Source organism: Sorex araneus, chromosome X, assembly GCF_027595985.1.
Source record: "Sorex araneus isolate mSorAra2 chromosome X, mSorAra2.pri, whole genome shotgun sequence".
NCBI lineage: Eukaryota > Metazoa > Chordata > Mammalia > Eulipotyphla > Soricidae > Sorex > Sorex araneus.
The window spans coordinates 203,202,763-203,226,017 of record NC_073313.1 but is presented as its reverse complement, the minus strand read 5'-3'; the positions used below and the strand labels follow the sequence as shown (position 1 = coordinate 203,226,017).

Below are 23,255 nucleotides of genomic sequence, written 5' to 3'. Positions count from 1 at the left end.
AAAGACATGACTGGCACTGATATACATTCTTCATTGCCAACATCAGATCTAGGAGCCAACTTATGCTCTTGCTCAATGTCCCATATAGTGTAGCTGCAGGACAACACCATCATGCTAGCAATTGCTTTCCTTTCAGGTCAACTCTGATGATGGTCAGCTGAGAGCTAAAGCAGCTCTTTACGTAAATATAATGAATTCAGAGTCTATGAAAGACAAAACACAAACTAACAGTGAGTCTAGTATCTGAGGTCATTGGAATAACATTATTTTGACATAACTCGTGAGAACTTAACTGGTCAATCAAGATGATCCCCATACAATTTGGTGTTGTACAAGATTTAACATAATTAACTAAATTAAATAGTCCTCCTACCTCTCCTGCTTTTCACCCATAGATGATCTCTGAATCCTTTGTTTTTCAAGTTTCGTTTTTCTTCAACGACTGACATTTGGCTGATGTTTGTGGGAAGTTTATGTGCATTTCTCCATGGACTCTCCCATCCAGGAGTACTACTCATTTTTGGCACAATGACAGATGTTTTTATTGAGTATGAAATTGAATTACAAGAACTTCAGATCCCTGGAAAAGCCTGTATAAATAACACCATTGTATGGATCAACAGCTCTCTAAGTCAGAATGTGACAAATGGAACACGCTGCGGGTAGGCTATTTATTTATTTCATTTTATTATTTTTGCTTGCATCCTTAAATTGTAGATCAAAATATACATACATAGGAGGCCACTGACTAAGCAGCACTTTCCGTTTATCTAAAACTAAGTGAACAAAAATATAATATACAAATTTTCTTCCCTTGGGTTCTCCCCATTGCTTATGTTTTTAAAATGCTAGCCACAAACTAAAACCAGGATTGGAATTGCTCACTAGATGCATCAATCAAATTTAACAAATACATGGACTATGGACTTGAGGATAATACTAACAGCACTAAACAATTCTGTGGTTATTAGAAGAAGGCCCACATAAATTTTAGTTGAGTTTGCATCATGTCTCATATCTTAGAGTTTACTCTTTTTGGATGACTTTTTTCTTTTGTTTCTTAGCTTCTTCTGTGACTGTAACTGATCTCCATTTGTCCTACAATTTTCTCTTTATGATGAGAATTTCACTAGTGTGATATAGGACTTAGGGAAGGCATTGATGGTTGAGATTTTGTGAAAGAGCAGTGCAGAGTTTGTGAACAGTACCGACTATGTATAACTATCTAGAAATCATTGTGTTATTATTCATTTTGTGATAAGCCTGACAGGCTTCCATGTAATCAGTTAGTTCATAGTTTACAGAGACCTGACTCATTGCCGTGGAATGGACTTTGGGGCCTGCCTCATGCTGCCTCAGAACCAGAACAAGCTAATTTGCACGTATGAAGCCATACAGTCAGATTTGGGACTTATGGGCAGGGCATATCCTGACAGAAATACTTGGAATGGTTCCTCTGAGTAAATTTATATAATTTCCCTCCATTAAAAAAGTTGTGTAAAGGCTTGATTCCAGATTCCAGACTAATTCTAAATCACAGACACTCTTTAATAATATATACTCTTATTCACTTCTTCAACTGAAATTCTTTGAACACAATGTACCAAGAACTTAAGCAAGCATCAAGGGTACAGTAGTTATTTTAAGAATTATGGTGATTGGCTGTTTGGAATTCAGTTTTAGTTGGTATGACCACCAATAAATCAATGGCAATTCAGAAGAATACATAGCTAAAAACTGGTTGATGCTCAGCATTAAAGTACCTAATACTGTATAGTAAGCACCCTAGCCCTTTAAAAACAACAAGGTTATTAGAAATAAATGCCCTAATGCCTAAAAACTTGTTTCTATTTCTAAATTTGGAAGTTAATTATCATCTATAAGATTCAGAACAGTTTGTATAAAAAGTAAGCCTGTCTTTAATGACAGTCTTTAAGTCTTTCTTATGTTGGAGAAAAGAAATGAATAGTTTGCCAGAGTGGTGTGACTATAGAACAATAAAACATAAAATTAAACCTTTCCCTCTTTGATGATGAAAATTGCCCAGAGTATTAATAATACCCATGAAGCTAAGACTTTCAAGGGAAAATTCTTGCAGATATGAATTGTGTCTTAAGATTTGGAAACAAATGTTAGAGGGGCAACAAAATGAGAGATATGATACTGGGTGCTCATAAAACTTTGTTAGATGAGTTAATTTGCCTTTACTCTTCATAAGACAGAATATCTGTAAGACAGAAACTCACTGTGGCTATCCATTACTTACACTTTATTCATTTTTTCTGGGTTGTATAATTAAAAGCAAACAAAGAGAGAAAAGCAAATAGAGTTTCTTTAGTTCTTATTGGCTTTGGTGGAATTTAGATAAAAACAAATATGCAAGTGTATATTTGTCCTTATCTATTTTTAAAATTTTATAGAGATATATACAAGTACAGAGACCACAGGCCGTTTTTTAGTCATTTTTCCCAGGAATTATTTGATGATTAAATGTTTATTGTGAGGTATTATATTCAACCACACAATTATTGTTCATTTCACTTCTTTTGAGGGGATGGGGAACTATCAAGCGGTGATTTGGGGCCGGGGGTCACTCATGGTGATTTTTGGACATCCATATCCGATAATTTAATGCTACGGCTAGCAGATGTGGGCTGTTTGGGCCATGTAGTTCAGGGCACCTTCAGAATCACCTGAGCAGTGCTCTGAGTTCTTCAGGACTACACCCTGTACTGGGAGGGCCATGTTATCCCAGGATTCCTGAGTGCACCTGAACTCATATATTATCTCTCCAGCCACTTCTGAAGAAATATTTGTTTAGCTTTTTACATAGTAAGATCATTGTAAAAATGCATATGGTTGGGGCAGAGAACACAAAGGATATTTCCAACTGTAAGTAGTCTCCAAAATACCCAAGTCTTCTACAACTTTGTTGAAAAAAATATAATATAAAAAAGTTACAATTTTTGAAAATTTTCCACCTAACACAATTGATTTATTAGTCTTGGACTATACAAAATAACCCATGACTATCTATAAAAGCATGCCTGTATTATGGTGGGAACTAGTTTTTTCTTATATTGGTTTACGTACATCCATTGCAACCATTGAATAGAGCTTTCAGGCAAGCATTTTCCAAATTTTTCTCAGTAAACAATTCTAGAAATATTTTTATCACAATTATGAGTAGTTTATTAATGTCTTTTTTCAAAATAGTCAAATGATAAAAGAAATATAATGAAAGGAATATAACACTTGTGCTGAGAAACATACACTGGTGGAGAGATGGGTGTTGGAATACTGTGTGACTGAAATCTAATCATGAACAAATTTGTAAGGGTCTATCTCACAGTGATTCAATAAAAAAGTTAAAAATAAATAAATAAAAAAGAAAAACTTAGGCCTGGAGCGATAGCACAGCAGGTAGGGCATTTGCCTTGCACTCGGCCGACCTGGGTTCCATTCTCAGCAACCTGTATGGTCCCCTGAGCACTGCCAGGAGTAATTCCTGAGTGCAAAGCCAGGAATAACCTGTCCATTGCTAGGTGTGACCCCCTCCAAAAAAAAAACCAAAAAACTTATACTTCTCATCTTGGATGTGGGAAAAACACATATACATATTTAATTAAGAATGCAAAGAGAACAAATGAGCACATGGAAATATCTTCAACTCATTGCTTAAGAAGTGAAAATTCAAAATCAAAATGATGGGGCAGAGAGATAATACAGATGGTAAGGCACTTGCTTTGCCTTGCAGGCTGCTGCAGTGGCCATGAGCCTATTCTGAATCACTGACCACTGCGTGGGTCACTCCTGAACAGAGCAAGGAAAAGTCTCTGAGAACTACTGGGTACGGACCCCACAATTCCCCTACCTGCCACCACACTAAAAACAAGAAAGACATACAAATAATTTCTGTTGCTGTTGTTGTTGTTATTATTGTTTGTGGGGGGAGCACACATGGCAGAACTCAGGGCATCCTCCTGGTTCTAAGCTCAGTGATCACTTCTGGCAGATTCAGTAGTCTCTTTGGGTTGCCAGGTATTGAATTCAGGAGAGCTGCATACAAAGCAAGTGCCTCTACTATGCACAAAGGAATAAAGAGCATAGAAAATTTTGAAAAAAAAGATGTAGATACACTTATGCCAGATTGTGATGATCAATTTAGGGTTGACTCTGATGTTTACTCTAAAATACCAGTGCTAAATGCTCAGCAATGCATGAGAACTGTTGAAAGGAAAATTCTTTGTTAAGTTAGTCCTCTTTCTTAAAAAGCTCCTAGGCATTTTAAAGGAAAAAGGATTGCTTTAGTAAAGATAAATGTTTGAGTGATACAATTTTATAATAGATCTGTTTTTTGAGAAAAGCAAACTTAAAATCCTCGTGTCTCAATAATTTGTAAGTATCACTTACTTTTTTCTCTGTCATCTTTCCCCTGTTCTTTCTTTAAACACTATTCAACGAGCTCTTGATTCAAGTAGATGTATGTTGATTTTACTTTTTAAAATGTAAGGATCCTTTCTGGAATCCAAATTATCTTTGCAGTCTATGGAATCCTTTTCGAGATTTTAAAATCACAAGCTCCTTCCACCACACAGATGATAAAGTGTTTGATGTGCAAAGAAATCAAGTAAGCCACTCCTTTTCCTGTTAGGAAGGTTTGTTCAACTGTTCCAGAAATATTCTCAAGTAATCTTTAAAAACTCAGTGCTTCTCCCCCAAAGTTATAAAAGTAGACACGAATGAACTATTAAGCTCCATGATGTCTCAGGAGTGAAAAGAATCATCACCTACTTGTGTCAACTGCAACACCCAGCAATGATAATACTGTCAGATTAACTTTTCTCCAGTGAATTCTGAAGCTCAGTCAGGCCTTAGAACTGAGTCTGCATAGGAAGATTTCTAACTGGCAACTATATTTCATGAAAGGCACTTTATCACATCTGCTAAAGTGTCTGCAGCAACACGAAAGTTCATAAGTTTGTAACTACCTCATGGTGATTCACTAATAAAAAATTTAAAAATAATAAAAATAGAACCAGAGAAACTTAAAAAATAATAATAAAGTGTCTGCAGCATGAATGCACTTCAGGAAATCCCAGTAAAACCTTTGACCATTGCTCACAGTGTTCTATGCTGGGACAACCAAATTTTATTTCACAAGAAGAAAAAGAGGAAGATGGACTCACTTATACCTTAGAGGTTTTACTCATAAGGCTCCATTATACTGTGTTTCAGAGATCATTTGCTTTTAGAAGATTTTGTTTGTAGATACTTACATATAACTTTTACATATAACATTTCCAGGCTTTGTTCATTTTGGGGGCTGGAGTGATAGCATAGCGGGTAGGGCACTTGCCTTTCACGCAGTCGATCCTAGTTCAATTCCTTCGCACCTCTCGGAGAGCCTGCAAGCTACTGAGAGTATCTAGCCCGCACAGCAGAGTCTGGCAAGCTACCCGTGGTGTATTGGATATGCCAAAAAACCAATAACACGTCTCACAATGGAAACGTTACTGGTGCCCGCTCGAGCAAATCGATGAGCAATGGGATGACAGTGACAGTTTATTTTTGAGGTTCCCTTCAAAGCATCATTAAATATGGTGAATTAGAGATCACAGACTGTAAAAAATATGTATGCGTGCATGGAAGGGTGCTGTGTGTGTGTGTGTTGTGTTGTTCGCAGGCTCTCAGGGTGGTGTCCTCTCTCTCTCTCTCTCTCTCTCTCTCTCTCTCTCTCTCTCTCTCTCTCTCTCTCTCTCTCTCTCTCCCTCTCTCTCTCGTCGCTCATGTTCGGTGCTCTCAAGCCACTGTGTATGAACCGGATCGGGATGGCTCCTCCTTGTGCTCTGCTTTTGTGTGTGCCACTGTGCTCTCTTCTGTCTGTCTCTCTATCTCTGATTCTATCTCTGTAGTCTCCCTCTGGTCTTTTCCGATCTCTCTTCTTCCGATCTCTCTCTCCGGAGCCCTTCTGCTTCAGTCTCTGGAGCCCCACTTGCTCTCACTTCTCACTCGCTTTGTGCTCTTTCTTTCCCCTGCTTCTGGCTTCGATGATTCTCTTTTGCTCTGTGCTCTGCTTCTGTGTCTTCTCTCTCCGCTCTTGTGTCTTCTCTCTGCTTCTGTATCTTCTCTCTTCTGTGTCTTCTCCCTGCTTCTGTATCTTCTCTCTCGCTTCTGTGTCTTCTCTCTCGCTTCTGTGTCTTCTCTGTATCTTCTCTCTCTGCTTCTGTGTCATCTCTCTGATTCTGTGTCTTCTTTCCACTTCTGTGCTCTTCTTCTGTGTCTTCCTGTGTCTCCTACAGTCTTAGCTTATATAGCAATCACATAGGGTGGTGACACAAAGGTGGGTTGAACATTAACAAATCAACAAAGATGGGTAAAACCACTCCTCCAGGAGATTAACAAAATTTCATCTAAGGAGATTACTCCAGATTACTAGGAGATCCGCTCAAGAGTGGGATCCAAATAAGGGTGTGTCGTTTTCTTCTTTCCTCAGCTAGTAATCCACTTAAATCACTGTCACTGTCATCCCATTGTTCATCAATTTGTTTGAGCGAGCACCAGTAACGTCTCTCAATGTGAGACTTATTGCTACTGTTTTTGGCATATCCAATACGCCACAGGTAGCTTGCCAGGCTCTGCTGTGCGGACACGATACTCTCGGTAGCTTGCCAGGCTCTCCGAGAGGGGTGGAAGAATCGAACACGGGTCGGCTGCATGAAAGGCGATTGCCCTACCGCTGTGCTTTCGCTCCACCCTTCTCCCGTGAGTGGCACATGTAGGGCAAATCACTTGCTCTACGTGCAGAATCAACATCCACTTAAATAGTTGTAGTAAATCTACTTCAAGTATTTCTAGCAATGTCATTCTGTATGAGCACAGTAAGAGATATAAACTTAAAGTCTGGTTCTTCCTGAGGACATCTCACTATATTTTCTAGACTATAGTCCTCAGGTCAGGTTAGTCTTCCTAACCCCAGCAGGATCCCAGTCTCGTCTTTACTTTTGGATCATGACAGCATTCGTCTATGACCATGCTCTCAACTTGTAGTTGAGTATTGTGGGGGTTTGGCCTAGTCCATTTTGATGCCAGGGCAGCTCACAGCTTGCCCTGGATCTATTCTATTCCTGGTCTGGACCCTGCTTTTGGAGTGCTAGGAACCAAGGGCAAGTAAGTTGAGAAAGTAGGTGCCCAAAAGTAAATATTATTGGAGTCAATCAGCTCCCAAGTTACAAAGCATAATATTAACTATCTTCCTGTGTCCATACAGGAAGGACATTGCTTTAAGGTAAACTAAGTTCCCTGTGGCAAGGCTAAAAGCACAAATCCAATGTTATTGTACAACAGACATTGACTGATTTGAAGGTTGTCAGGGAGGTTAACCGAACAGTCGGTTCCCTTACTAATTAGTATTTTGAAAGTCAAAGAAAAATCTAGAAACACTTATTTTGGTTCCTACACTCTGTAAGGTATCATACTGGGCAGAGTGAGCAAAAAACTGAAACTCAACTGGGCCTCAAGTTTGTAATCTACTAGCAAGATATGTTGAAATAGATATACTTAGTAAAGAAATTGAGTATTATTGCAGAATGGCAATAAAACTTTCATGGAATAATATTTTTCTCTGAATTAGATACATTGTGCTTCAGTACTTGGCCTGAATACCATACACAAAGGGGACTTCAAAATTTGAAATTTGAAACCCAGATCAAGCTAGAGATATAAAAAGAAGGTCACATGTAGAGGCCAGAAAGGTTGTAGAATCAATCATCTATGCTAAAGCTGCTACTTTTGAGTAGTCTAAAGAATGTACTCCTTTAAAAATTAATTCTTAAGAATCAGAATTGTCATCAGTCTTATATTAATTTTCTAATTATAATGTTCATTATTTCCTGAAAGCAATTTCAGAATAATTTTTTCTTTTCCCTCTCTGGCCTTTACAGTTTCAAGCCCAGGATGCCACAGTGTGATCAGTATGTGAGAAAAATGCTTTAGAAATATCTCACCATTCCCCACACATCTTTGGTTTCCACCTTGAAAATTATCCTGGAGAGAGAAGTGTTAGAGGCAGAAGCCAGCAGAAAAACTGGGCTCATGTGTTTTTTTTTTTCTTTTATGGAAAGGTGACATACGTAGTTTTCACATATCATGCTGAGATGGAGGAATTCAAAGTTTCGCTTAGATTCCTAGCAAAAGTAACAGTATCCTTTCTGATTTACCACACATCTTTCTACCAAGATCCTTTCAGACAACTGCCTGGTCCTTTGTCTAGCTGTGATTGCTCTATTGCCACAAAAGAAGCATGAGTGATAGGGGTTACTGGAGGCAATAAAACAGTGGGCTTCCAGCTAGTGTGTCTTCTCTTCCAACAACTGCTGATTCATTATGTCACAGCCCCATTATCTCAGCGAAAGTGAAAGGGGAGGCATCCTTGCCATGATTATGACCATGAAGTCTTTAAGGGAATCAGATTGATTAGAATTCTGCATGATAAAGCTCCTTGTACATATTTTAAATTCTTCTATTTCCACAAGTGTAACCTTTGATGGCTTGACCTTATCTTTGAGTCTTAACATTTCTCTATCTTTTGAAGGTTGTTCGACATTGAAAATGAAATGATCACATTTGCCAGTTACTATGCAGGAGTGGCTGTCGCTGTTCTAATCACAGGATATATGCAAGTTAGTAGTGCTATCTTTTTTATTTATAGGTTCACTGTAGGTTCAAAGACATCACAATGAAATTTAAATGTACCTTTCAATTATTTATTCACAAATACTAAGTCTATAGTTTTATTGGGCATGGGTTTTTTCCTTTCATTTGGGGAGAAGAATAAAAAAAACCCTCAGAGATGGAGAATATATCTTTGTATTTAAAGATATATTATGTTTTGGTTTTAATAGCTGGTCTTCTCCTACTTTCCCTACTATAGATGGTTGTTGAGATAAATGAGCTATCTAGATGTGGAGTGTTGGAGGAAAATAAAATCTATTTTCTCTCTCTGTGCTAGTCTCGCCAACTTGTATTTCAATTCTAATCTTATAAACAGAATTTAGAGAACATTCTATGTATAACCATGGGAGGGTTTAACCCTTATCAAGAAAGAAAAAACAAATTTCATTTTTTACTTTCTTCTATAGAAAAGAAAAATGAATTTCCTACTGCATTTCACACTGCCACCACAATTATTTAAGAGCTCAAGAAAGTTAGAGTTAACTATAAAGATAACTGAACCAACTTTTTCTAATTTGCTACTGGAAGTCTTTATGTCAGGTTGACTTTTGCATGGTAAAGAGGGGTTTCCCAAGCACCCAAAAACGCATGAAACGTTTATTCTAAGAGCTCTGGATGTTGAGGTGGGGATGGTGGGAGTGAACATGGGGGTTTCACTTAGAAGTTGGATGGGAAAACAGTGACTTAAGAGGATTTATTTTTGGCTCTCTGAGAGTTGTTTTACACATGAAGCAGGTGAAGTTCCATAAAGTTTAACTTTAAAGTGTCAGAGTTGGATTCAAACCCAGTTCTTCCGACTTCCCTGCCACAGTTGTTCTCCTCACCTCAACCACTTCCCTCAGCAGTGGATGTCACACTTTAGTTCCTAAGAGGAGCCATTTTGTGACTCATTTCCCTTTTTTATATCTCCATTGCTTTGAGGGAAGTATTTTGTCACCAAAAGAGAAGGAATTAATAAAATATTTAAACATTGCAACGCCAAACATCCTCTTTTCTATTTACAGATATGCTTTTGGGTAATTGCTGCAGCTCGTCAGATACATAAAATGAGAAAAACTTACTTTAGGAAAATAATGAGAATGGAGATGGGATGGTTTGACTGCAATTCTGTGGGAGAGCTCAACACAAGATTTTCTGAGTAAGTATCTGGTAGGATGTTTCAATGTCTATGTGATTTTTTTAAACAATAAATGTCACATTTAAATTAAATAGCAAAGTGAAATATGCTCACACGTTGTCTCTTAAACTGAATTCACTGAGAGAAAGCATGGCTTCTCATAAGCAATGCCTTCTCAAAGATCTTTATTAAAAATTGACAACCATGATAGTGCAATTTAGTTTTTAGGTTCTTGATGAAAATATTGAAAGTTTTATAGGGTTGATAGAAGTACCATTTTATGGCCTCAAAAGGACAAATTGAGTGATGCCACAATCTATAAAGAAAGCAATACAATCATAACTAATTATCTTGATTTATCTTCTGAGAAATTTGCTGCACACAAATGAAATCAAAACAGTTTGTAAACAATGCAAATTTCAAAACTGTATTTTATTTAAATCCATTTTATACAAAATCCATTTTATATCTAAATACTGTCACTGTCATCCCATTGCTCATCGATATGCTCGAGCGGGCACCAGTAACTTCTCCATTGTGAGACTTGTTGTTACTGTTTTTGGTATATCGAATATGCCACGGGGAGCTTGTCAGGCTCTGCCATGTGGGCGAGATACTCAAGCCCGGTAGCTTGCCGGGCTCTCCGAGAGGGGTGGAGGAATCAAACAGGGTCAGCTGCATGCAGGGCAAATGTCTTACCTCTGTGCTATCACTACAGCTCTTCTAAATACTAGTTTAGGTTATTAATGACCCCCTAGTAGTTATGAACCCTGAGTGATTAGAATTAGTTGGATCCCATTAAATTGAACTTTGAGATCCCCTGAAAGATAGTGACTCAGGAAAATAAAGGCAAAATCCATATTATACCTGCTAGTTCCTAGTGCTCATTCTCTCCTTACTTCCTGTATCCCTGAACAAAGACTTAATTTTGCTGGAATACAATTGTATGAGTTAGAAATAGGAATTTAATGTGATCAGATTCAATCTATGTTCTGGTGCACTGATCTCTGCCCTGCATAAAGATAAACCTCAGAATTTCTGATCTCAGGGAACTCAGAGCTTAAAATAAAAGGAATAAAGATGCAAATAAATCAGAGCTAACACATATGATTCTTACTATGTGCTTGGCACTGTTCTACATTCTTAATATATGTATATTAATTAATTCTCATAAGCACCCATTGAAATAGATTCTGTTACAATTTCCATTTTAAGATGAAGAAGGGTCAAGATGATCAAGAAGAGCTTATGTTTAAATTCAAAGTCTGGCTTTAGAAAAATCTGTGCTTTTAAGAACTAGAATAGTGGTATACAATATACTGCCTACAAGCCAATTACAATAATCACTTACAGACACACAGACAAATTAGTTAAATTGCTATGGAAGTAGAGGGAGAAAGGTATTACTTCTTCCTTGAAGAGGCTATGTAAGGTTTCATGAATTAGGTTATATATTAGTAGAATCTAAAAGGACTTTGCTGGTATAAAGTAGGAAAGAAAAACAAGATTACTGACTATAAGAAAAAAAAGAGATAAGTAACTTGTTTCCAAAAGTCATTACTATGGATGTAACAACATGAGTTAAGAAAATAGATACAAGAATGAACTTCTTTGATTAGGAGAGAAGAAGCTTCATGATCTCCCAAGGTGAAGCAAAATTCTAATATGAGAAAGGCTGGTATGTCCAAGGATATGGAGTACAGAGATGGGAATGTTAGAAGGAAAAGACATTTCTCATTTCTCAGCAATATACTTAACCAAATTCAGTCTTAGTGATCAAAGTTTCTTTTGTTTCCAGTGATATTAACAAAGTTAATGATGCCATTGCTGACCAAATGGCCATTTTCATTCAGCGCATGACCACGAGCATCTGTGGCTTTTTGCTGGGATTTTACCAGGGCTGGAAACTAACCTTGGTCATTATCTCCGTCAGCCCTCTCATTGGGATTGGGGCAGCCATCATTGGTCTGGTAAGAATATCTCCTCACTTTTCTCTATGGGAAAACATTTGCCCTGAAAAGCAGCTTAAGATGTAATTGATTCCTATTGATATCATTATTACCAATTTTGTGAGCTTGATTATTTATCAGTAACAAATAACCTTTGACAAATTTGGAATAAAAGATGTTTCGATAGCACACATATTCACATATTCTTGCATTAGCAACAAGAACAACTATATCTACTAAGCTTCCACCATTTAGCCAGGAGCCATTAATAGCTTTATATATGTATTTCTAATCTTTATAGCAATCATTTTTCTTTTAACATTTTTAAATAAAATATTTTAATAATATTAATTCTTTATATTTTAAATTTGAAGTATTATTAGTGTCACTTAAATATTCCAAATGGAGACTTAGAGATGTAAAGAGAGGAGGTGTGTCTGGGACTGCACAGCTAATGAGTGACAGAATGGTGTTTAAATTCATGGTGATCTGAGTCCAAATCTTCACTGATTCTTTTTTTAAAAACTTTTTTTATTTTTTTAAATTAGTGAATCACCATGAGGGTACAGTAACAGATTTACAGATTTTCATACTTGTGTTTCTCTCATACAATGTTTGGGCACCCCTCCCTCTACCAGTGTCCATTCTCCACTACCAGTGAACCCAGTATCCCTCCCACCTTCCAATCCCATCCCCCCCTCCGCTCCTCCCCCCACCCCCAATCCCCACCTCTGTGGCAGGGCATTCCCTTTTGATCTCTCTCTCTCCTTTTGGGTGTTGTGGTCTGTAATAGGGGTATTGAGTGGCCATCATGTTCAATCTATAGTCTACTTTCAGCATGCATCTCCCCTCCCAAGGGGGTCTTCCAACCAGAGCTTACTTGATGTTCCCTTCTCTATCTGAACTGCCCTTTTCCCTAGCATGTGAAGCCAGCTTCCAAGTCATGGAGCCAACCTCCTGGTGCTTATTTCTACTATTCTTGGGTGTTAGTCTCCTACTCTGTTATTTTATATTCCACAGATGAGTGCAATCTTTCTATGTCTGTCTCTCTCTTTCTGACTCATTTCACTTAGCATGATACTTTCCATGTTGATCCACTTACATGCAAAATTCATGACTTCATCTTTTCTAACAGCTGCATAGTATTGCACTGTATAGATGTACCAAAGTTTCTTTAACCAGACATCTGTTCTTGGGCACTCGGGTTTTTTCCAGGTTCTGGCTATTGTAAACAGTGTTTCTATGAACATATAAGTGCAAATGTCATTTCGACCATACTTTTTTGCTTCTCCGGGATATATTGCCAGAAGTGGTATTGCTGGGTTTAATGGGAGCTCAATTTATAATTTTTTGAGAAGTGTCCATATTGTTTTCCAGAAGGGCTGAACAAGTCGGCATTCCCACCAACAGTGTAGAAGGGTCCCTTTCTCCCCACATCCCCTCCTACAGCGGTTGCTTTTGTTCTTTTGGATGTGTGCCATTCTCTTTGGTGTGAGGTGGTATCTCATAGTTGTTTTGATCTGCATCTCTCTGATGATTAGTGATGAAGAGCATTTTTTCATATGCCTTTTGGCCATTCGTATCTCTTCTTTGGGAAAGTTTCTGTTCATTTCTTCGGCCCATTTTCTGATGGGGTTGGATGTTTTCTTCTTGTAGAGTTCAACCAGTGCCTTATATACCCTTGATATCAACCCCTTATCAGATGGGTATTGAGTGAATATCCTTTCCCATTCTGTAGATTGTCTTTGTATTCTGGTCACTGTATCTTTTGTGGTGCAGAAGCTTCTTAGTTTAATATAGTCCCATTTGTTTATCTCTGTTTCCATTTGGTCGATCAGTTTCGTGTCATGCCTACTGCTTCCCATGGTATCTCAAGTTCTAATTCTTTCCTTAAAAAGGCCCAGCAAACAGACCTAGGTGAGAATCAAAGCACAAAAATATTTCTGCAATCACAGCTATGTTCCTCTTTCCATCTGATCAGTTTGAGAAAGAGATTATCTGATCCCTTCTGAGAAATATCCTGGTCACAGTCATGATTCCAGATATTTAGGCCTAATCAAGGTGTAGGAGTAAGAATTTAGGGTCACGATAGTTAAAATAACACTCCGACAAATTGATACATTTTGATTTCTTTTCTTTAGAGCAGTCATACCATATAATTGTACATGGAATTAGAAACTAACAATTGGCTATAATTAAGAATGAACTCAAGTGAAAAGCTGCACACATTCTCACAGATTGGTAAGCCACAGGCACCAATCTCCATGATAGTACTTTCTAATAAAATACTAAAATACTTCCTATAATTCACTAGCTATATTACTCAAACATTGCCCAGGTAATACTAAGTGACAAGAATAAAGAGCTCACTTCACTTAATTAGGTCACCACCTGTCTCATCACCTGGTTCAAGAAATATATTGAATTTGGCAGAACCTCAATTTCTTTGTCATTAAAATAAAGTGAATAAGTCCTTGAGGTTATAATGATGATACAAAGCATAATCCATTGTATGCACTTAGTGTGGTGTTTGGCACAGAATTCTTTGCTAAGGAGATTTAACTCTTATTTTTTTCATTCAACCATGTCTCTTAGCTTTATAAAAGTCTTTCCTATCAAATTCTTTCCAGTTGCCACTTCCAGGAAGCCTCAGTTTTACAGTGGATTTATAGGGAATCTGCAATAATTTGATTTTAGTTCTTATTCCAAATTAAAATGTTCTTTTCCTTAAAGCTCATGATAAGCTGGGGCTGAAGCAATAGCACAGTGGCTAGGGAGTTTCCCTTGCACTCGGTTGACCCGGGTTTGAGTCCCAGCATCCCACGTGGTCCTCCAAGCACCTCCAGGAGTAATTCCTGAGTGCAGAGCCAGGAGTAGCCCCTGAGCATCACCGGGTGTGACCCAAAAAAAGGAAAAAAAAAGAAGAAGAAGCTCATGATAAGCTCACATTACTACTTGAATTCATGTCACATTTTAGCATGCTAGAAACCAACAATAGCTTGGTTCCTTACAGACTCAGAGCACAGATTCTCTTATAGTTTTTGTGCCCAAACTTCAGCTTATAAGGGTGTCACTGATTTGGAATGTGCAGCTTAGCACTAGCTTCTTACTCAATTCAGGCCTGTGCAAGTGCCTATAAGGGGAAGTAACAATGTATATCAATGCCATAAGAGTCAACATTATGATAAGTGGAGTTTGCTAAGGAGACTGGGTGGGGTGGGAGTATACTATGGGTCATTGGGAGGGACACATTGGGGTTTGGGGTTGAAACACTGAATGGCTGAAACTCTGCTATTGAAAGTTTTTTTGGTACATTTAGAAGTGCCAAAACAAAAAAGAATAACAAAATAACTCTTGGGAGAAAGGGGAGAAAGTAACTTTACTTGATTCTTCAAAATCAGGACAAAAAATAACACCTTGAAAGATAATATAGGGCAGATTAGAAGCTCTTGAAGTTTATCCATGTCTGACACTCATGAGAAACATCACTGTATCATTATCTTCCCATTGTTTATCAATTTGTTGGAGCAGGCACCAGCAACGTCTCCATTGTGAGACTTGTTACTGTTTTTGGCATATTGAATATGCCACGAGTAGCTTGCCAGGCTCTGCTGTGTGAGCGAGATACTCTCGGTAGCTTGCTGGGCTCTCCAAGAAACATAGGCAATTGTTATCTTGTTTTCTATGTGCATCCTTTATTCTCCTATAGAAGTATGAGTCTACCTCACCCTCTGGGAGAAACTGGCAAGCTACTGAGAGTTTCCTGCCCACATGGGAGAGCCTCGCAAGTTTCCCATGGTGTATTCATAAGCCAGTAACAAGCTGGATCTCATTATCCTGACCGTGAAAGAGCCTCCAATGTGGCCTCATTGGGAAGGCCAAGTAGAGAGAGGCTTCTAAAATCTCAGGGTTAGGACAAATGGAGATGTTGCTGAGACTGCTCGAGAAATTCAACGATCAATGGTATGATGATGATGATGATGATGATGATGATGATGATGATGATGATGATGATGATGATGATGAGTCAAGTGGAAGTATTCCGCACAATGGAATACTTCCATTATGCATCATGCATAATGGAGTGTGTCATTGCAGTAAAAACTTGACACATTTACAACTACTTAATTTTCCTATTACTATGCTGCCAATATATGTTTCTGAAATAAATTGGTCAAAATTGTCATTCAAAACACTGAAGAAAACAACACATTTTTCTTATTGTTGCCTTTGCAGTCACATATTTTCATAAAATATGCCTTTGTAAAATGTATTATAATAAGTTAATGCTCTTATTTTATATATTGCAATTCTTTTAAGATTTTGTTTGATGAAAGTTTTGCTGCTGGGGCCAGAGCAATAGTAAGTAGGGTGTTCGCCTTGCATTCAGCTGACCTAGGTTTGATCCCCGGCATCCCATACGGTTCCCCAAGCACTGCCAGGAGTGATTCCTGAGTGCAGAGCCAGGAGAAATCCCTAAGCATCGCTGGGTAGAACCAAAAAAAGAGAACAAAAAGAAGGAAAGAAAGTTTTGCAGCTGTTGGGCTAGAAATTTTGCATGTAGAAAACACAGGTTTGTTCTCTGGAGCCATACAGGCACGCCCTTGAACACAGAGCCAGGAATAGCTCCCAACAACACTGACTTTTTTCCCTAAAGATTAATTTTATTGATTTGGATGCTGCATATTTTCTAGAGTTTTGAGTAAACTGAACTTACACAATACTTTTTCCCTTATTGCTTCTTAATATGTGCCATAGATTTCTTTGGTGTTTAATTCTACCATGGCTCAACACAAGTTCAGTTTTAGAAAAAGAAATATTTGATTACTATTAAGTAAAATGTCTTTTTATTTCTATTTTTTGTAAAGAGCAAGACTACTTTTGTTGAGTCTTTTATTAGTCATAAGCAGTTGAATCAAAGTGGTATAATATCGATTTTAGGTTCTCCTGTAGAATCACCTCTGCATGTCTTTGCAAGCTCAAAAATGCGCACATGTTTAAGAGATCTATATGATGTTTTGTCAGGCTTCATAATTTGCCTCTGGTATTTCTCTAAAGCATGCGATGGATTTTGGCCAAGAGCAATGAAATGAGAGATGGTTTGACTCAAAAACTCCATTCGTATAATCACCTAAACATTGTGGTCTCAGAGAAAAGTTGTTTTTTTTTTTTTGCCACACCCTGCTGTGCTCAGGGCTTACTCCTGACTCAGAAATCACTCCTGCCAGGACTCACAGGACAATAATGGAATGCTGGGGATTGAAATCAGGTCAGCTGTATGTAAGGCAAGTGCCCTACCTGCTGTACTATGTCCCCAGTCCCAAGAATACTTATACTTATTTTGCATCATAGTCGATAAGAGGGATTTTGAAGTTTTTAAAAAATAAAATCAGTTTGATATATTAACAGTCAAATACCATAGATGAAGTTTAGTATGGGTGAAAAAGACCAAGTCCTTCCCCAGCAAGCACCTTCCCAGGGAGGATCTAAAAGGTTAAATCTAAGCCACCTGTTTTCTCTGCTAAATGAGTAACTGAATGACAAGGTGATATACCTAGTTACCTGATTTTCATTCTTCTTTTCTTGTTTTGGATTTTAGAGTGTGTCCAAGTTCACTGATCATGAATTGAAGGCATATGCCAAAGCAGGATCAGTGGCTGATGAAGTCATTTCAGCTATTCGAACTGTGGCTGCTTTCGGTGGTGAGAAAAAAGAGGTTGAAAGGTTGGTTAACTGAAATGTCAGCTACTTTCTTGAAATAAACTGCTTGGCATTGTATTCAAATCTCCTTGTTTGGTGCAAAGTGTTAGATTCTCCTAGGTCTATGGTACTCTGATGGAGCTTTTGTTCAACAGGCAGCTAAGGAGAATAAGTTACATTGGTCAAAATGCTTAAAGAACTCTAAGTCTTTAGTTATCTTTTCCAAGATGTCATAGTTTGTCCTTATTTAAAAAAGTTATTTCCAAATTGTTTTTAGTCATTTTAGGATGCTTTATAAAGTAGTTTTAGGTGAGATATTTATTTCAAATATTTAAAGTTTGTGTACATGTAAAATACCTCTAATAGGGGCTGGCATGATAGTACAATGGGTAAGGCATTTGCCCTTCACACAGCTGACCTGTGGTCAATCTATGTCACTTCATGTGTCCCCCTAAGCCCTGTCAGGAGTGATCCATGAGTGCTGAGCCAAAAGAAAGCCCTGAGCAAGACTGGGTATGGCCCAAGTCCTCCCCCAAAAGAAAAACTATATTTTCTCTCTCTCTCTCTCTCTCTCTCTCTCTCTCTCTCTCTCTCTCTCTCTCATACTGTATTACACTGTCGTCCTGTTGCTCATCAGTTTGTTTGAGCAGGCACCAGTAACGTCTCTCATTGAGAAACTTATTGTTACTGTTTTTGGCATATCCAATACTCACGAGTAGCTTGCCAGGCTCTGCCGCGCGGGCTCGATACTCTCAGTAGCTTGCCGGGCTCTCCGAGAGGGCTCTCTCTCTCTCTCTCTCTCTCTCTCTCTCTCTCCATATATATTTATATATAAAATATGTGTGTAATCCTTCTTGGCAGGACTCAGGTGACCATAATAGCTGGAGATTGAACATTCGTGGTCCAAACAATAATTCCAATATTTTTATTGAACACTTTTTCATTTAAATGTATTTTATTATCTACTGTGCAATATGATTTTTACGGACTCTATAAAGACATTCACCTAATCAAAATTCAGCATTATAATATATTACAGGTCACATTCTAGGAGCTTCATTCTTTTTTTTTTTTTAAATTTATTTATTTTTAATTAGAGAATCACCGTGAGGGTACAGTTACAGATTTATACACTTTTGTGCTCATACTTCCCTCATACAAAGTTTGGGAACCCATCCCTTCACCAGTGCCCATTCTCCACCACCCGTAAACCCAGTGTCCCTCCCACCCTCCCCAATCCCATCTCCCCCCCACCCCACCCTGCCACTGTGGCAAGGCATTCCCTTCTGTTTTCTCTCTCTAATTAGCTGTTGTGGTTTGCAATAAAGGTGTTGAGTGGCCGCTGTGCTCAGTCTCTAGCCCTCATTCAGCCCGCAACTCCCTTCCCCCACATGGCCTTCGACTACAATGTAGTTGGTGATCGCTTCTCTGAGTTGACCTTTCCCCGGAACGTGAGGCCAGCCTCGAAGCCATGGAGTCAACCTCCTGGTACTTATTTCTGCAGTTCTTGGGTGTTAGTCTCCCACTCTGTTATTCTATATACCATAGATGAGTGCAATCTTTCTATGTCTGTCTCTCTCCTTCTGACTCATTTCACTCAGCATGAAACTTTTCATGCCCATCCACTTGACTACAAAATTCTTGACCTCCTTTTTTCTAACAGCTGCATAGTATTCCATTGTATAGATGTACCAAAGTTTCCTCAACCAGTCATCCGTTCTGGGGCATTCGGGTTTTTTCCAGATTCTGGCTATTGTAAACAGTGCTGCGATGAACATACATGTGCAGATGTTGTTTCGATTGTACTTTTTTGCCTCTCTGGGATATATTCCCAGCAGTGGTATTGCTGGGTCAAATGGGAATTCAATATCTAATTTTTTGAGAGTCGTCCAAATTGTTTTCCAGAAGGGCTGAACCAGTCGGCATTCCCACCAGCAGTGAAGAAGGGTCCCTTTCTCCCCACATCCTCTCCAACAGCGGTTGCTTTTGTTCTTTTGGATGTGTGCTAGTCTCTGTGGTGTGAGGTGGTATCTCAAAGTTGTTTTGATCTGCATCTCTCTGATGATTAGTGATGCAGAGCACTTTTTCATGTGCCTTTTGGCCATTCGTATTTCTTCCTTGGTAAAGTTTCTGTTCATTTCTTCGCCCCATTTTTTGATGGGGCTGGATGTTTTCTTCTTGTAGAGTTCAACCAGTGCTTTATATACCATTGATATCAACCCCTTATCTGATGGGTATTGTGTAAATATCCTTTCCCATTCTGTGGATAGTCTTTGGATTCTGGTCACTGTATCTCTTGCGGTGCAGAAGCTTTTTAGTTTAATGTAGTCCCATTTGTTGATCTCTGTTTTTACTAGATTGCTTACTTCCGTGTCACCTTTGAAGATACCTTTATCTTCAATATCGTGGAGGGTTTCGCCGACCTTGTCTTCAATGTACCTTATGGTTTGTGGTCTAATGTTGAGGTCTTTAATCCATTTTGATCTGACTTTTGTGCATGGTGTCAGGTCAAGGTCTAAACCCATTTTTTTGCATGTGGTTGTCCAGTTGTGCCAGCACCATTTGTTAAAGAGGCTTTCCTTGTCTAGGAGCTTCATTCTTGATAAAAAATGAAAATTAAATGTCAAGACTACTCTGCTATTAAAAGTTTGATTTTGTTTACTTTTCCACTTATCTTTTATGAGTGTTTACCAGATGTTTACTGTATTATTGTATTAGTGTCATCCTGTTGCTCATTGATTTGCTTGAGCAGGCACCAGTAATTGTGAGACTTGTTGTTACTGTTTTTGGCATACCAAATACGCCATGGGTAGCTTGCCAGGCTCTGCCACGTGAGCAAGATAGTCTTGGTAGCTTGCCGGGCTCTCCGAGAGAGATGGAGAAATGGAACCCAGGTCAGATAGGGGAATCAAGCCCGGGTCGGCAGCATGCAAGGCAAATGCTCTACCCTCTATGCTATTGCTCCAGATGTTAGGTGTTGGTTTTGAAAAACAGCTATAACTTTTTTTAATTTTTAAAATTTTATTGAATCACCATGAGATAGTTACAAGCTTTCATGTTTGGGTTACAATCTCACAATGATCAAACACCCATTCCTCCACCAGTGCACATTCCCCACCACCAGTATCCCAGGTATACCCCCCCTTTCTCACCCTCCCCCTGCCTCTAAGGCAGACAATATTTCACATACTCTCTCTCTACTTTTGGGCATTATAGCTTGCAACACAGACACTGAGAGGTCATCATGTTTGGTCCATTATCTACTTTTGGCATGCATCTCCCATCCCAACTGGTTCCTCCAGCCATCATTTTCTTAGTGATCCCTTCTCTATTCCAAAAACAGACAATAACATAAAGTCTTATTTGAACTGTTTTAGCTCAAATATACTGTCAATCTCAATTGTTACCAACTTTTACCAAGCAAAAAATTCAATAGAATTTGTAATTTCCAGTGATTCATTTTTATTTTTTTGTGTGTGCTAATGGACTGAAATTATTTCTTCAACCATTAACTATATCATTTTAAGTCCTTAATGAAGTAGTGTAAATGCTTTTAAAATGCCATCAAACATAGAATATACCTTTAGTTTGTGTTCTATATTCTGTAAAAGTTTCTTTCTAATTTAATTTTGAGGTGTAGAAAGATAATTATAGCCTGAGCTGTAAGACAGTTTTTATTGGCTAGATAATAGAATTTTGGAAGTTTTGTGCTTGGATTATTTCCACATAATGTTTCCTGTCTCATGACTGTGAGCCTGATAGTCATGTTACAATATAGGATTCTTGGTCACAGAGCAGATGAATGAACATAAATACATGCAAAAAAACTACTTCCAAATCTGGGGGAAATCATTAAGTCATTTTCTCGTAGAAAGTCATTTGGACTTTCAGATTAATCACAAATAGTACTAGTTTTTTTGTGTTCAAATATTTGCATTAAGAATTCTTAAAAGACAAAAAAAAAGAAGACAGGAAAATTATTTTCTTTTGGGAAAAAGCTTGCCACACTGTAAGTCATCCAAAATTTAATGAATGAAGGATTTTGTTGGAATTATCCTTCAACACATCCCACTGCCAGGTTGAAACAAGCTTTAGCTATGCAAATGTTTTCACCTTTTTCTTTTCCTTAAAGCTTCCCTGTGTTTTGGGTCATTTTATAATCATTTAGTAAAATAACTTCATTGTGGACTGCTATAACCCTCTTACCTTTGGACATATGTTGCGATAGACACAATGTTTTGTTTTCATAGGTATGAGAATAACCTGGTTTTTGCCCAGCGTTGGGGAATAAGGAAAGGGATAGTCATGGGATTCTTCACTGGATTCATGTGGTGCCTCATCTTCTTCTGTTATGCACTGGCCTTCTGGTATGGCTCCAAACTTGTCCTGGAAGATGGAGAATATTCAGCAGGAACTCTTGTTCAGGTACTTTAATCTAGAACAGATATAACATCTCCTCCTGGAATCTCAGAGATACCCACAATTAGGACATTGTTCACTCCTTGAGTGTATGAGGAAGAAAAAGGTCAATTATTTTATGTAGTTCATCCACAGTAACAATGAGTACTTTTATAATAAAGAGATGAATTGATGAATCCTTTGATTAAATGATTTCCTGTTAACTGAATATTTCATGGCTGTAAAATAGTAATTTTATAACTAAGTCCAAGACATAGTATGCCATACAAATGTACTATCACTGTAACCCCTGAACCATTTTCTTAACCACTTGGATATAACTGCATATTTGAGAGTAAGAGGGAATGTGTCAGCCACAGAGGCAAGGGGTGGGGAGGGGTGGCCGAGGCAGGAGGAATACGGGGAACACTAGTGGTAAAGAATGGGCACTGGTGAAGGGATGGGTACTTGAACATTGTATGACTGAAACATAATCATGAAAGTTTGTAATTCTGTAACTGTATCTCAATGGTGATTAATTAAAATTAAAAAAATTAATTAAAAAATATAAAAAACTGCATATTTGAAATCCAGTGAAAATATTGCAGATATTAAACATGACTATAAATTTTCCTTATTTTTAATGCTCTAGTAATTCTTAAGAACTTTCAACATTATTAAACCAAGGATAAGAACTGTTGACTTTAGTCACAGTTGTTTCTTCTGCTTCCTTTGCAGAAGGGCTTGCACTAAGAAAAAAAGATTTTTTCTTTAATCTTCAGCCCCCCCCCCCAAAAGACACAAAGCACAAAAAAGCATGCACAAATAACAGCTTGGAGGGAAAAACCTTGGTAAACTCAAAGACAAACAGCACACGACCCAGTCAGAAAATCGAATTTCACAAACCCTTGGTAATGATAATTAGCAAGATCCAGTTTCATATCCTCTTAAAAGATGAACTGAGTAACATTAAAATATTTTGAGAGTTTATTTGAGCAAGCATCATTTCATCCATGCAACACCACACTGAAGTGGTGAAAAGCAATACACATTTAGGAACAAGGAGAAAGACTTTGAGGGGGGTGCTCTCAATTAGTGCTCAGGAGACCTGTGGATCCCACTCAAAAAACAAGGTCATCCATAGGCAAGTTATGTGCCTTAAACTCTGAACTATTTCTTTGATACCCAAGGGAAAGGTGAAGACTTTTATGAAGGCAGAATCAAAGCAAGGAGATTGTTTGGCTATAACTATAGAGGGGTTGCATAATTGGTTGTGATTTGTTGAGATTAGATTTTGACTTTTTTTTGTTCTTTCTTTCTGTTTCTTTTTGGACCAATATCTAGCAGTGCTTAGGGCT

At 38.1% G+C, this 23,255-nt stretch overlaps 1 protein-coding gene across 2 annotated transcripts in view; it reads left to right on the top strand.

The window, feature by feature from the left end:
• The window catches only part of ABCB11 (ATP binding cassette subfamily B member 11), a 92,273-nt gene that overhangs the window by 5,776 nt on the left and 63,242 nt on the right, over positions 1–23,255 (top strand). For both annotated transcript variants that reach the window (XM_055122373.1, XM_055122372.1), the window contains exons 4-9: positions 424–662; positions 8,594–8,681; positions 9,738–9,871; positions 11,649–11,820; positions 17,399–17,523; positions 21,750–21,924. In XM_055122373.1, the coding sequence (XP_054978348.1) occupies positions 424–662; positions 8,594–8,681; positions 9,738–9,871; positions 11,649–11,820; positions 17,399–17,523; positions 21,750–21,924 (933 nt within the window). The remainder of the gene's footprint in view (positions 1–423; positions 663–8,593; positions 8,682–9,737; positions 9,872–11,648; positions 11,821–17,398; positions 17,524–21,749; positions 21,925–23,255) is intronic.